At 37.2% G+C, this 13621-nt stretch overlaps 1 protein-coding gene and 1 long non-coding RNA gene across 20 annotated transcripts in view; one reads left to right on the forward strand and one right to left on the reverse strand.

Moving 5' to 3' along the window:
* The window catches only part of LOC147834235 (uncharacterized), a 385840-nt gene that overhangs the window by 72385 nt on the left and 299834 nt on the right, over positions 1-13621 (reverse strand). For 3 of the 19 annotated variants that reach the window (XR_015506161.1, XR_015506146.1, XR_015506137.1), the window contains one exon: positions 13545-13578. The exons of 14 other annotated variants lie outside the window; for them this stretch is intronic. This is a non-coding gene — a long non-coding RNA (uncharacterized LOC147834235). Of the gene's footprint in view, positions 1-11546; positions 12230-13544; positions 13579-13621 lie in introns of those variants that run through there. 2 more of the 19 variants (XR_015506162.1, XR_015506139.1) reach the window with 1 other exon arrangement.
* On the forward strand, positions 2541-8608 carry osr1 (odd-skipped related transcription factor 1). The gene is given in 3 exon segments (NM_001006079.1): positions 2541-2800; positions 6500-7180; positions 7812-8608. Coding segments are annotated over 2 exon segments (795 nt in total). The 5' UTR covers positions 2541-2800; positions 6500-6518; the 3' UTR covers positions 7945-8608.

The raw sequence follows: 13621 nt of genomic DNA on the forward strand, positions 1-13621 counted from the left end.
GCGGTATAGAGTGCAAAGTTGAAGAAATTAGTTTTATGTTTTATACATGAGATTGGCGGATTAATCTTTAGTAAAACATTGTGTAGAACTTAAATGGAAATTGTGACATCCATGCTGTTTTAACTTGTAGCACAATTTAAGTTTGTCTTAGAAAAATATATTAACGTGACGTGCATATCGGGCTCTTAAAAAGCGTGATGGACGCAGGCAGGGGCCTGTATTTAGACAGCCGTCAGTAGTTCAGAATTTGAGAGCAGCTCTCTGACTTCACAGACTTTGAAATGTTAAACTTTCAGTGGCTGAAGTGTTTAGATTAGCGAAAGTGATGTAAATAGACGTGATGAAATATGTAAGTGAGCTGTAAACAGTTCTTTTTATCTCCAGGCAGCCGCGTGTGCGTTCGTGTGCATGTGCAGAGCGCATTGTGTGTGTGAGTCGCGCTTCAAACATGCGCAACTCGCGCTCGCACCAAATCTATTCTTTACAGTTTGTTTTCTTTTTCCCTCCAAAAATGTAAATGATGTCTCGCTGCTGTTTTTTATTATATGCAGCCGAGGAGTGGGCGCACGGCTTCTGTGGCAGGGTTTGCTGATTAATTTCCTGAGGTCAGGGATATTGCTCTGTGCTCAGTGATGCAACATGGACTCACAGACAGCCAGAATTTTCTCATAAAATCAACAGAGCAAATTCAGCCGGAATAAACTGCACGGGCCCTTGCACTCAGCACTTTACTGTCTCTACGTAGATGATCGGTAAAACGATAGTTTATGTGTTTGAAATCAGATAAAAAGTAACAATTCCATCCCTCGTATGAGACTTCTAATCAAACATCTGAGTTTAAAACAAAACCCTCCAAACATCTCACACTTGAATACACACTCTCATTACAGAGCCTTATGGTCTGAATTTGTACTTAGCCTACAGTAGTTTTTTCACTCATCAGACTTTTTAAACACGCGTCAAAAGAATGAATCAGAATATCAGGGCTGCCAAATGTACATAGCCTACAGCTTGTAGCAAACACACACTGAACCAGCTAAACAAAAGGTATGGCTCACTTAAAAATGACGGGTACTAAGTTAGCCTATATGAAAACATGACTTGTGCTGAATTCTGCACAAAAGTATTTCTCCAGGAGTAGAGTTGAACGCTTCTGCAGTAGCAATATATTAACATTTTACGCCCTCTTGCCACCAGGTGGCGCGTTTTGAGCGAGTAACAGAGGCGCACCCGCGTCCTAACCCTCAGAAAGTGTCCCTGCGTCTCTCACGAAGGAACCTGCATTTTGCATCTCATAGCAATTTATTGGTGTGACGTCACAGCAGATTTCCCAAGTTAAAAAAGAACCACTGAACATGAAGCCTATTCTTTGTTTTCAAAACAGATGTGTGAGTGTGTGTGTGTGTGTGTGTATATATATATATATATATATATATATATATATATATATATATATATATATATATATATATATATATATATATATTTTTTTTTTGTCTTAAAGGGTATACATTTACTCCGTACATGTAAAACTACTTGTTGAAACCAAATAACGCATGCCAATTTGATCGTTTGTCTTTTTTATTTTCATTTTAAATTGTACTCACTTTTCTTTCTCTCTTATATACACAACTGTGAGATTACGTGAATTTTTCACCTTCACAGTTTACACTAGCCTAGGTGTGTTTGACCCCAAGAGGAAAAGTTTATAGCAAGAATTTCCACCCCCTTTCAGTTTGTATCAAAGAGAAATGCTCAAACTTCTCGAATTCACCTTTCCTCCGTGGCGAAAATGAAGCCCGTGCTCTTAATCTGTCTTCACTGGGGTCGGGGTGACAAATTGACTAATGGTTTTGGGACGTTAAAAACTAGTCTCTCATTTCTTTCTTGCGGAGAGCCCAAGTTAAAGGTGACAGTTGTATATTTACCTTAATTAATACAAAGCGAGGCTTGATTTGTTGCTGCCTCCACCTCGCACAGAAGCTCGTTTTAAACAAAAATTCTCCGACTTTCTGCTTCATGTTCATCGCAGAGCTAAAGACGAGAATATTTTAATCCAATGCATTTATGTTATTTTGCTATAGTAATACTTTTAATTAATTGTTTTGTGTCATACAACAGCATAATTAATAATAATAATAATAATAATAATAATAATAATAATAATAATAATAATAATGTATAAATAGTAAAGAAACCCATTATTTAATGCTAAACATAATTTAATGCAAAATGCGATTAACATTACTATTATTATTATTGTTGTTGTTATTATTATTATTATATATTTTCTCGTTTGGCCTTCTTGATATATTTCTAATCAGCGTGCAAAGTAGACGTTCTGCAAACTTTAATGCCTACAGAAAAGTTTGAAAAGTTACAGTGGAGCTCAGTAGTCTGACATGCAGGCTGTGTTGGGTCCTCTAGCGTCGAGCGCTGCTGTACCAGTGGAGGAAACTTCACTTCAGCATGCTGGGGGTTTGCCTGCGTGACGTCGCGGGTTGGGTTACAATAAAGAGGCGGTTTGACTTTGGGACCACAAGACAGAGCTAGAGTAAGAGAGTGAAAGAGAGAGAGAGTTTCTACCCCGAGTAACCAAATACTCACAGCGCACAACCGCTGGACCACAGCTGTGCGAACTTCAGGGTTTTCCCGTGTCTCTGCTGCGAGAACATGCTGAGGAAGACGAACATTTCTCCGATCCGCTGAGTTTTGCACTGAATTTTGAAACGCCGCAGGAAGACTAAGTGACTGTATCTGAATCCTCTTATTTTGGATCGTCTCGCTTCACAAAGAACTGGTAAATGTTTTACTGCTTTTTATTGAATATTTTTGACAAGCTTTCACTTCTAATGTAAGACATGTCTGTGTATTTCCTGCAGTAGGCGTGAACAACTAAAATGCAACGTTAAAGTCAGGCGATAAATTGCTTCTGAATTATGACCAGCAGAATTTGTAAAAAAAAAAAGTATGTCGGTAAAAATATTTGCAGCAGTCGTTGAATCAGGTTAACTGGATTGCATAAAGAAAGAAAGTAACTAATGTGCGAGTCTTGATGATGGTGAACGGGTCAGTCATCAACAGGTGGGATGCGAAATCCACAGCTCTTAAAATTGATGTTAACACATTAAAATACTTGTTTCAGAAATTAAATAATCTGTTTTTTACTTCTTGTATGTTAATCAGCAAACCTAAAATTGGTATGTGTGAGATTTTTTTATCTAGTCTGTGGAAAGCAGAAAAGCCGTTTTAATGTCATCCAGTGTTTTTCGTTTAAAACTTTAACAAATTCGTTAAAACTATTTGTAAATGCACCTCTAAAAAGCTATATATTATTTGAAACGATGCGTGGCCCTGCGGTCGGTGATCTCGGAGTCTTGGTTCGTCTGTGCTTTGAATGGTCCTCTACAGTTTTACAGTGATGCTCGTTGTTAAAATTAACATTTATTCGTTTTTTTCGATTCTTCTTAACCGGTGTTTGTAAACATTATATGCTTTGAAGATTTAGCAAAATAAAAATAAAACCAAATCTATTCTGATATTTAAGAAAATACTACAATGTAGCGACATATTTAATATTTTTTTCGAATAATATAAATTAAGGGAACAAAACGTCGTTTCTCATTAATGAAAATGAATATATATATATATATATATATATATATATATATATATATATATATATATATATATATATATATATATATATATAAAGCGTATTTTAAATGTCCAACGTTTCTTTTAATAAGAAACATTTAGCTTAATTTATCAATTGTTACAATGCCTATAATGCCAACTGTCCGAGATGACTTTTAAAGCATTTATTAGTTCTACTTTATTGTTTTACATTTTGTGAGGGAAAAATGAAAAGAATGTAACGTATTTCAATGCTGCATTAAACAAGGTCATTTAAATTCGATATTTGGATTTTTCCCCTTAGCTATATGTAAATGTATATTTCTAATAAATTCTAAAGTATATATTTGACTATACAAAGTGCATCACTCTAAATCAGACACAATCAGCAGACCTCATTATTTCTCCCTTTCAAACATCACATTTTCAATACGCTTCCCTGGGAATTACTACAGGCAAATGCATTTTATATCAATCTACAAACATAAATTGCCAGGCCTTCTCCACAGTACTTAAAAATATTTGTATATTTAGTCAACTGTTTGACGGTGCTTAATGAATGGTGTGTTTCCCTCTCCCCAGGGTTAAGTGATCACATCCTCTCAGGGGGCTGCGCGGAAAAAAGAAAACATACACTTACTTGATAATCGTTGCACGATTGACCAAAGGCCCGTCGTTAAGGCAAGAACCTCGAGACCGTGATTAATTCCTGTAATACACGTCGTGATTTCTCTGATCTCTGCACGCGCGAGAGGCGCACATTCACACCTATCCAAAGATAAAACACTCGTGATCTCGGCGCGGTCATGGTGCTACTGATGAAAGCTGAGCCATCACAGTTATTGATAAAGTTTACTGGCTGACAGAGGCCACAACGAGGGCGCAAACGATAGACACTTGCAATGCTTCTCACAAAATCTGCACACTGATGAGTGTTTTGACTTTACATAAGCATGGGAATATCTATTTTAATGTGGAATGGCAGTATAGATTTTTTTGATATTAATAAATATTTTAAGGCAAAATTATTTCAGAGTGTTTCGAGGGGATCCTGTTATTGAGATCTATATCCCAAGGTGGAGAGGGGTAGTCGACCCTGAACTCAGCAAATTGTGGTGTGATTTTTGAGACTCTTTCACCACCTTGTCTGGGATAGACGTCTTTAGCCCCACAACACTGATTGTGCCTGACGTGGGGGACAAAATCTGTGAGATTTATCCAGACACAGTGCGCAAATCCGACTAATTAGCCAACAATGTCCCGGAAAAATGTCCAAGCACTTGTGAAATCCCACAATTCAGAAAGGTCTTTTCCCCAAAAACTTTCAAACGGCGTTAGATTCAACGGTTAAGCAGATAGTCGAAGTAACACATTCCCGTCCGGCACTCGTTTTGAAGGTATGTGGACTTCAAAGGGTTAAGGGTACGAGCCTGTTCTCGAGAGCGAGTCCTGATCTCCTCTAATGACCCCCGTAAGTAAAAGTCAATTACTTCTGCGCCATGATCAGAGCGTCCAAATCCCCGGGGGAGCTTTGAGCTTCAGAAAGACTAATTAGGGCTATTTCACTTTTTATTTACCACATATCAGACTCATTCCGCATCCTGAATATATTGAAGACAGAAATACACAAATTAAGCGTCATCTAACTGAACAAAGGTCTAGCGATTTGACTTATTTGATCCTATAAGAAACATGACGCATGCATTCTTAAAAATTAAAGGTCTTTTTGAAATGGGTATAGTTCCTTGAAGAACCTTAAGCGTCCACTGAATTAACATTTACACTTTGCAAAGTGTTTACGAATTGTGAAAAGGTTTATTAGATTTCTAAAGTTTTATTTACACAAGAAAAAATGTTATTTTTAGAAATAATAAAAAATGTGTCCTAAATAACAATTTTAAAATATTTTATCTTCATTTAAAAAACCTTTTTGTTCAGTAGAAATATTCCTTGAATGTTAGAGATTCTTTATGGAACTGTTAATTGTAAGAGTATATGACTACATTTTTTAAACTCTTTGACCTCATCCATCATAACTAAAACCATATCTGGCATCCTTTTAGTATCGTTTTGTATTAACAGTAATATAACACAACACAATGTTACATTTCACATGGTACTTATTAAACTGTGTAAAAAAAACAATTCCTCCAGACGATATGAGTAACACTGTAAACACACCAAGCCTGTTTGTATGAGTGTGTGTATGCTTGTAGCTCCTGATGAGACAAAGAGGAGTTATTGTGCTTTGTGTCTGTTCTCATCCAACCTGATTAAACAGTTGAGGCAGGTATGTCACCTGCTGTCTTTCGTCTTCATGGCCATAGGCATATTTTTGGCATGCAGAAGACGCCTATGCCAAAATGTACATGCGCACACACACTCATCTGGCAGGCTTCAGCATTGCTTTTTGCTCACGTTGGAGTGTGCTCTTTCAATATGTCAGACAAGGTGTCTCGCTTGACAAGTGCAGTTTATGTTTTGAAATTTGTGTTTGTGTAAGTGTGTGTGTGTGTGTGTGTGTGTGTGTTTCTTATTCTTTTTAGGGAAGTCCCTTCAGCCTGTAAGGACCTAAAACAAAATGTTTCCAAGTAACACATAATACAGGGCTGTAGTCGAAAGTGCAAACATAGTTGCTGTATTCAGATTATTCAAAAATAGGAGTTTTTTTTTTTTAATTCAAGTTATTAAATAAATTCACATTAAGAAAAAAAAATGTTTATGCTTTTAAAAAAATATAAACAGGTTTTCTGGGGAGCCCATAATGATTATTCTGTTTAATTGCAATAAATTCCCGACCACTTCTCAGAAATGGTTATTTTTAAGAGTTTACTAATGTTCTCTCTGTTTGTGTCTCCTACAGAATCTTTCTGGAATTAGTCATGGGTAGTAAGACGCTCCCAGCACCTGTGCCTCTTCACCCTTCTTTGCAGCTGGCGAACTATTCTTTCCTTCAGACCTCCAACGGGCTGCATTTGCCTGCCGACCACATGCCCAGCATCTATAGTTTCAGTGCCTTGCATGCCGTCCATCTGCACCAGTGGACTCTGGGTTACCCCCCATTCACTTTGCCACGCTGCACCTTTTCCAAACTGCCTGGCCTGGTGGATGCCCGCTTCCCTCTTCCCTCAATCCCACTGTTCCCCCATCTTGTCCAACCTGCCAAGCAGGAATCCTCCGGGCCTGGTTCTGGAGCATCCAGCAAAAGTAAACCCCGTTTTGACTTTGCCAACCTGGCAGCGGCCGCAACACAGGACGACGCCCTGAAGGCAGAAGATCTGAGCACCAACAACGGGCACGTGCGCTCACCCTCGTTAGGTTGCCTGCTGGATGTGGCCAAGCTCTCCTCGCCAGAAAGAAAACCCAGCCGTGGACGACTCCCATCCAAGACGAAAAAGGAGTTTGTGTGCAAGTTCTGCGGCCGACACTTCACCAAGTCTTACAACCTGTTGATCCACGAGCGCACACACACAGACGAGCGGCCGTACACTTGTGATATCTGTCATAAGGCCTTTAGGAGGCAGGACCACCTGAGAGACCACAGGTAAGGATGAGATGATCAGATGATTTACGAGCTGATATTGAAATACATTCCTGCTCATACCTGCCTATTAGGGCATACAGTAACGTAAACTCCTGCCCACCCGCTAACTACCTGCAGGTCATGTTCCAATTATGACCTCATCATGCATTACTGCACTAGGCAATTCCCTCCCATCTTTCCGTTTAAAAAATAACAGATACATTCAGAGAGCAGCCGATGCAGATAAACAAATTAGCTTTTATTTTTCTCAATCCCCACCTGTTTTGGTGATTTATGACTTTTTAAAATGAGTGATTTAAATTAGTTGAGACATGCTGAACAGCCTCCGTCAATTCTTCAGTAACGATCTTGGCTTTCTTCCTCACTAGATAATCATCATGCTAGTGATTTAATTAACATTCACAGGCCCGCAGATTTGTCATGACAAGGCAGCTGACTATTGCACTAGCTTCAATTTAAAATCACAGTCACTTCGATAGTTTGCATTTTTGGCAGCATACTGAAGCGCAGGATATTTAATCCCAGAAAAGTGCTCAGTTGACTTTAAAACTCTGTGTTGTTTAAGTTGTAAACATGCCTACATCCATTAACAAACCACAACTATTCTCGCTCTCTCTTTTGTTCTCTAAAGGTACATCCATTCCAAAGAGAAGCCATTTAAATGCCAAGAGTGCGGAAAGGGTTTCTGTCAGTCCAGAACTCTTGCCGTCCACAAAACATTACACATGCAGGTCAAGGAGCTCAAGCCAGCCAAGATAAAGTAAAGGCATTTGCTTTCATCAGTGGGGACGCTATAAAACCTAGTGACACAAGCCAATAACATTGTCATTCCAAGGCCACAGAGACTCTTTGCAAGCGCCATGGACCTCTGTACGGCTTAACGCACCAAAGATGGATTAGGCCTGACCAAAGAGCTTCCTGAAAAGGCAAACTTCCATAGCCTACAGCCATGATGCCTTAAAGTGTGACTGATACAAAGGAATGGAGAACCCGGATAGGAAGTCATGGAACTCAGCAGAAGCGTGGATTTAAGACAATCAAATTGACTGATTTGTTTGAAAAAGACCAAATAAGCAAAACCAGCGCCGACACCAAAGAGAACAGCTAGAGCGAGATCTGTGATTTTAGTCTGCACTGCTCCATTCCGAATGATTATTTTTGTAAACAGTGATTTTTTATAGATATTGTTGTTGATGAAGGCAGATTCTTCCTATGCAGTTACAGGGAGCACACCAGAGCTCTCAGACCAAAGTCAGTCGAGCAGACATTTCTTCTCACCAAAGACACCTTCAATCATGTAATTCCTCCTTTTGTACAGATTCCTTTTTTGTATAACTGATATTTGGCACTTTAATCTGATTATTGTTTATTTACATGTATCACTGGATTCCTTAAACTTATTTTTGAAAATAAATAGTCGTTTCTGTATCAAACGTATCGTTGTTGTAGTCAATGGCAATCCTGGATAATTCTTTTCAGCATGTTTTAGCGATACTAGAGTAAAACTGACAGAAAAAAAAGGATATTTGTCTTCACAGACTAATTCAACGTTAAACAATAAGGAGGGATAAACAATGTGCTTCATACTTGACTGAATAGATAATAAATAAGGATGGTGATGTGAAGACATTGATTGACTTCACGTTGGCCTGGGAGTTGACATCTGCTGACGTTAATTTGATCTCTCGGTTTTAAATCTCTCTAGCTTGAAAAAGCCATCAGAGAGCATGAAAGTACACATATTCATATAGAATTCAGAGCAAACAAACTCACTTCAGAGGTTCAATCTGGTGTTTAGGGAGCTGAAAAGACTTGTTCTGGACAGAGAAGGAATTATCAAGAGTGTCAGATCCTTGACTCCTCGCAAATGCTAACTAAACAAGGTGATGGCTCAGACGGATCTATTTTTAACCTTCAGAATTAGAACCAGAAAGCTTCAAAGAACGAGGTTATGAAAAGGATCATCAGAGCCAGTCATTCTTGCAGGCCCAGATGAATTGGCTCATTACAGAAACAGTGTTTCTCAAGGGACTCTCGGACCCACGCACAATTTAAAAGCACAAATGGGGAAGAATCTTTTAAATCTCACCATTCCAAATTCAGACCACAACATCAGATTTATTGCCTCTGCTATGGCGAGCAAAGTGCCAAACACTTTCACAACATCTGTGATACAGTTCTTGCTCTACACCCAGAGCTGGTCTCTTGGGTTTGTTCACAGGAATGGAAGTATGTGTTTGTGAGTGTGTAGCATGTGTGTGGGTTTGTGTATGATGTGAGTTTCCGTGCACAGTCATGATTACTTTTGCCCTGACATCATCGCCCTTGGCTTGCAAGCAATGGTCAATGGGCAGAGAAATCTTCTCAGAATCATTGTACAGTATGAGGAAAAGTAGTATAATTGTATAAATCATTACAAAAAAATTAATATATATAAAAAAAAAACAATAACATTACACTAAAAGAATAAGATTTCTGCAAAAGTAGTGCAAACAATTTATATAATATAGAAAATATTTTATTATTATTGTAATTATTATAATTATTATTATATTATTATAATTATTATCATCTGTTTTTTAAGAGTTGTTATAATAGAATACCGGCTTTGGGAAAACATATTATTAATTAATCAACGATAACTGTAAAATAAAATAAAATGTATTAACATTGTATTCAATATATAATTGTATACCAAACAATGATTTAGTGTTAGGGACACTAAAAAAGCTGTTCCTTAAGCTTGGCACACTGGGCAAATGTTTCATTAAGTGAGAACACATCCTGACTTCAAATTCAACCTTTCTGTCAGCAGGAAGCAAGTGAAAAGGAAAGAAAAAGAGCACTCTGAATTAAAACCGTAATCTAAAATCCAGCGCACTGGAAACTAAATAGCTAACCCTGAGGAAAAAAGATCATCCCTCGAAAGGAAAAGTCAATGTGTTTTTCTTTATAATTATATACTTTAAAGTTCACTGCAATCTCAAAAACCACTGTAACAGTAAACCTTTACCTAAAAATCCCCTTTTCCAAAAAAAAATAAATAAATAAAATAATAATAATAATAAAATGCTATAAATACAAAAACGTTAACAATGTTTTATATCTAAACAGGACTCACAGGTGGGTCTCTTAAAGTGAAATAAAATTTTACGTTTTTTTTTTTTTTTTTTTTTTTTAAGAATCAATATGTTGATCTTAAAGTAATCTGCACTCACAGAAAGAGCTGTTACTGGGTACAGGAGCTGTTACTGGGGCAGTACCTTTTTTAAAGATACATACAGTATTTGTACCCAAATAGTGGTAACTAAAAGGTGCAAAGTAGTACCCAAATGTACCTAAAAAGTACATGTGAAGTACCAATATGAACCTTTTAGATACAAATATGTACCCTTTAAAAAGGTACTGCCCCAATGACAGCTCCCATACCTTTATTTCTGAGTGTACTCTATGAGATAATGTTCCAAAACAGAGACAAAATTCACATTTGGTTCATATAAGCATTCAAAACATGCATTTCTCACTTCTGCCATTATGGATCAATGTTTTTATTACTGACCAATTAAAAAACAATGATTTATTCTAACCAATCAAATGCTCTCTAATATCTGAAACCTCCTGCCCTCAACATGATGTGCCTGGAATCGGTCACTAACCCACACGTAACCAAGCATTCCTACACTGTAAAATATTATATGATCAATTATTCCTGAAAGCATATGTTTTTAGGTCATTGCAACTCATTGAACTAAGTTAATCACGTTCTAACTTCATTTTATATGTTACGCAAACTTCTGTAAATCAGTTTAACATAATATAAGTTCAATGGACTCATAAGGTTAATTTGATTCAGCTTAAAAATGTTAGGATTTTTACAGTGTACTGATGGTTTGCCTAAATATTTCCATAAATAAGAAAACAACAAATTGTAGGTGACACAATGTTGATCTGAACTCCTCCACAGATGTAACAATGAGGGAAGGAACACCAGTTGCAGGGATACCAAACTGCATAACAGTACATGCATAAAGCATACAACATAAAGCATATTACATGCTAGTACCCATCCGAATTGTACATTGCTGTATCTGGAGAAAGCTGGATAGGCTTTAGCTCAACAACTCAATATGACATAAAGAAAACTATAGGCAATTGTTAAAAAGGGGAGGAGCTATTCAATATGTTCATCATCATATTCATGTCAGCTGAAATTACATCACACTGAGCCTTAATTGAACTTATCAAATCACTTCAGGCAACTTTAAGCTACAGAAAAGTCTTGATTTATCCATAGAAGTATAAAAAGAGTCAGTTCTGAAAGAAATATTCATCATATTTTAAAACAAACACTCTGATGATTCAGATATGGATAACCGCGGCATCAATTTGTTTAATTCAGTGCGATCATTATTCAAAGCAAGTCAGCTAAAGGTTATAAAGAAAGACAGAAGGATGAGGAGAAGAGAGAGAGAGAGGTTACAGGATGGAGGTGTGCTTCGTCCTTCATTCTTCTGCCTGCCCGGAACACATCAGTCCATCAGCATCTCCAACTGACCCTCTGCCGAACGAGAGCCAGGAACACACATACACACACACACACATACACAAATACACACAGAGTCTTGCCCCATTGCTTTGACTTCAAAACATTTTACACTCCATGAGTGAGCGCTGACGCAACCGAATCGAACAATAACACCACCACCATATTCCTGTAAATCTAAACATTGCTCTCACAGTGTTGCAATAGCGAACGCATCAGCTGGACACACACACACTCGCACAAGCAGTGAGAACATTTGTAATAAATGTATGATTTAGAGAGATGTTGGAGGAGGTCAGCTGGAGTGACAGACAGTGGCTCTGCGATGACACATTTAACACTCGGGAGCAGGTGACACACACACACAAAGACACACACATATATGTACAGGATGGGGTGAAGTGCAGGCCAGCAGGATGGAGAGAGGACACACTGACAGACAGACGGACACACACAGGCCTCCCGAGTCCATGGCTTCCTCAGACTGGAGGAAGAGGAAGCAAAGCCTGCAAGATGTGGCCATCAAAACACACACACACACACACACACACACACACACACACACACACACACACACACACACACACACACACACACACACACACACACACACACACACACACACACACACACACACACACACACACACTTTTGTGGAGTTTATTCCCATATATGGGATAACAGGGATAAATGTTACTCATTTCTGGGGTTTTGTGTCATTTATGCTGAAAATATTTGGCCTAAAATGTCAAACCTCAAATGTCTCTGATGTCATCAGTTATTTTCTGTACTAAATTTATAGGTTTCAACTAAGTCTCGTTTAAATTACGTAAACAAAGCACAATGCTTATTGTCTATTATAAGAAAGACACATTGGTGTCCACTTAAATTAAAATACAAAATGCATTCATTAGTATGTTTTAAGATTTCTTCTTGTTAGGATCTTTAGGAACTTTTTTTGGTAGGGGTCCCTCTCTCTCACCTTTCTGGACTCTCACAGGATCTATCATATTTGTTGGGAATTGAGCTATGTTAGACTCCACGCCATTTTTTCATGAATGATTTTTGGGACCTCACTTTGTCCGTTCAACAAAGATGTCCTCTGTTAACTGATCTCACAGCAGCAAATAAATTGCTGGTCAACCACTGGAATCCTTCTCACACAATGGACAGACGAACCTGAATGGTGTACACTTAAAAATATTATTAAACCCCCAAATTATAAAAACCCCAGTTGAATTATTATTATTTTTTTACATTTCCCAAATTATGTTTTACAGACCAAGGACATTTCCACAGAATTTCTGATAATATTTTTTCCCCTGGAGAAAGTCTTATTTGTTTTATTTCAGCTATGTATTTTCAGCAGTTTTACATTTTTTAAAGGCCATTTTAAGGTCAAAATTATTAGCCATATTAACTATATTTTTTATCGATAGTCTACAGAACAAACATCGTTGTACAATTAACACAGTAAACCTTTAAATGTTACTTTAATCTGTATAGAAGTTTTGTAAAAATATTTTTTTCTGTCATCATGGCAAAGATAAAATAAATCATTTATTAGAAATGAGTTATTAAAACTATTATGTTTACAAATGTGTTAAAGAAATCTTCTTTCCATTAACAAGAAAATGGGGAAAAATAAACAGGGGGGCTAATAATTCAGGAGATCTAATAATTCAGATTTTAACTGTATTTGTTGGACATTCTCTTAATAAATCAATTACCTGAATTGTTAAACTAAATGTAAATGTAAACTAAATTAAAATAATTTTTTTTATTTATTTTTAAATTTTATAATTTGTATTTAATATTTTTCTATAACCTGAAAGTGGGTGTACTAGTTTTTGGACTGTTATTGTAAGTTAATTTGTTAAATAAGCTCCAGATTTGGC

This window comes from Danio rerio, chromosome 13, assembly GCF_052040795.2.
Source record: "Danio rerio strain M-AB ecotype USA chromosome 13, GRCz13ab, whole genome shotgun sequence".
NCBI classification, from domain to species: Eukaryota; Metazoa; Chordata; class Actinopteri; order Cypriniformes; family Danionidae; genus Danio; species Danio rerio.